This window comes from Priapulus caudatus, unplaced genomic scaffold (assembly GCF_000485595.1).
Source record: "Priapulus caudatus unplaced genomic scaffold, Priapulus_caudatus-5.0.1 Scaffold352, whole genome shotgun sequence".
Lineage (NCBI taxonomy): Eukaryota > Metazoa > Priapulida > Priapulimorpha > Priapulimorphida > Priapulidae > Priapulus > Priapulus caudatus.
Window position 1 is genome coordinate 49,010 of NW_014577413.1, and position 1,331 is coordinate 50,340.

The 1,331-nt window shown below is 39.0% G+C and overlaps 1 protein-coding gene across 1 annotated transcript in view; it reads left to right on the forward strand.

Moving 5' to 3' along the window:
* The window catches only part of LOC106809406 (cGMP-specific 3',5'-cyclic phosphodiesterase-like), an 18,320-nt gene that overhangs the window by 4,752 nt on the left and 12,237 nt on the right, over positions 1–1,331 (forward strand). Inside the window, exons 4-5 of the mRNA XM_014812470.1 lie at positions 317–406; positions 717–857. Coding sequence (XP_014667956.1) covers positions 317–406; positions 717–857 — 231 coding nt within the window. The remainder of the gene's footprint in view (positions 1–316; positions 407–716; positions 858–1,331) is intronic.

Here is a 1,331-nt window from a genome sequence, read left to right on the forward strand (position 1 = left end):
CCCGGGGGGCGCCCATTCCGGCGCCCGCCAGAAATCGAAAAAGTATGGTATGGGCAACATCTGGGCCAAATTTGGTGCTTTTGGAAGAATGTGAATCAAACGGCCCTTTTTTAGCCCTACCACCCCTGACTATTATGGCATTTTATATATATAACCAGTCGAATGCGTATATATTTTACCTTTCGCAAAAATATGATTCCCTTACATCGACGTCACTTTGATATATAGAATGCATTTCGTATACAGGTCAACGAATTGATTGCTCTCCTGTCAGAATGACTGCACCAGAATATCATGAGTTTTACTGTACTTGCAGATTTTCAGGACATATCTCACCTTCTGTGGTATCGGAATACAGAACGCGCAACTGTTCGACATGTCCGTCCGCGAGTATAAAAGAAACCGGGTGAGGTTAAACGTCATGTAATTAAGTTAACTACTAGCAGTACTTCGCGTTTTACATGTGTAATATTTTGTTAGTATACCACTTATTATTACTATTATTATTACTATTAATAATAATAATAATAATATTTATACCATATTCCAGAGTACTCATCCATACCATTATAGTATTATATCGTGTTGCACCTGATTTGTTTCGAGTCAGTATATTTCATGTATTCTACAGGCATGGTGGCATGATTACTCTACTTCTTTAATAACTTGTCTAATATAGCCTCGCAAGTTTGTTAACAATACACTTTGCACTCTAGCTACTGCTTCAACTTGCAAAAGGCATCTTTGAGGAACAGACTGACCTTGACGTTCTGATCAGAAAGATAATGGTGGAGTCAATTGGCCTGTTGAAATGTGAACGATGCTGTGTGTATCTAGTGGATATCGCAACATCAAAGGTAGGTCCATTTTTATGAACATTTGTCCTAGTCCCGTATTTTTTCCGTATTTGTGTCTGCGTTGTAGCAAAATGTAGCTCATTAAGTGTATGCCACCTTTACCACAACCGACAAGATTGTGTGCTCCAGAGTACTTCGTAATTAAAATGTTAATGAAGAATCTAGACGTCCAATAATAGTGTGTGCTGATGGTGTTTCACCTTGAAGCTGGCACACGCCTTCTGCTGAGAATGCAAATTTCAGTGGTATTTATAGTTCGCGTTACTGCTGCAGCATAATTTGTGGTTATTGATGGCAGGCGTAGCCGTCGATTTGTTGAGTTCGGGAGACATTTGTCGTGATAAGCGCGTGTAACTGCTTGTTTCCCACACACAACGTTGAATATAGCTACGCGCAATCCTGCATGAGCATAATGCATAACGAATGTAACAAGTAATGTAACAAAGCCTTCATTCTTTATCATATATATATATA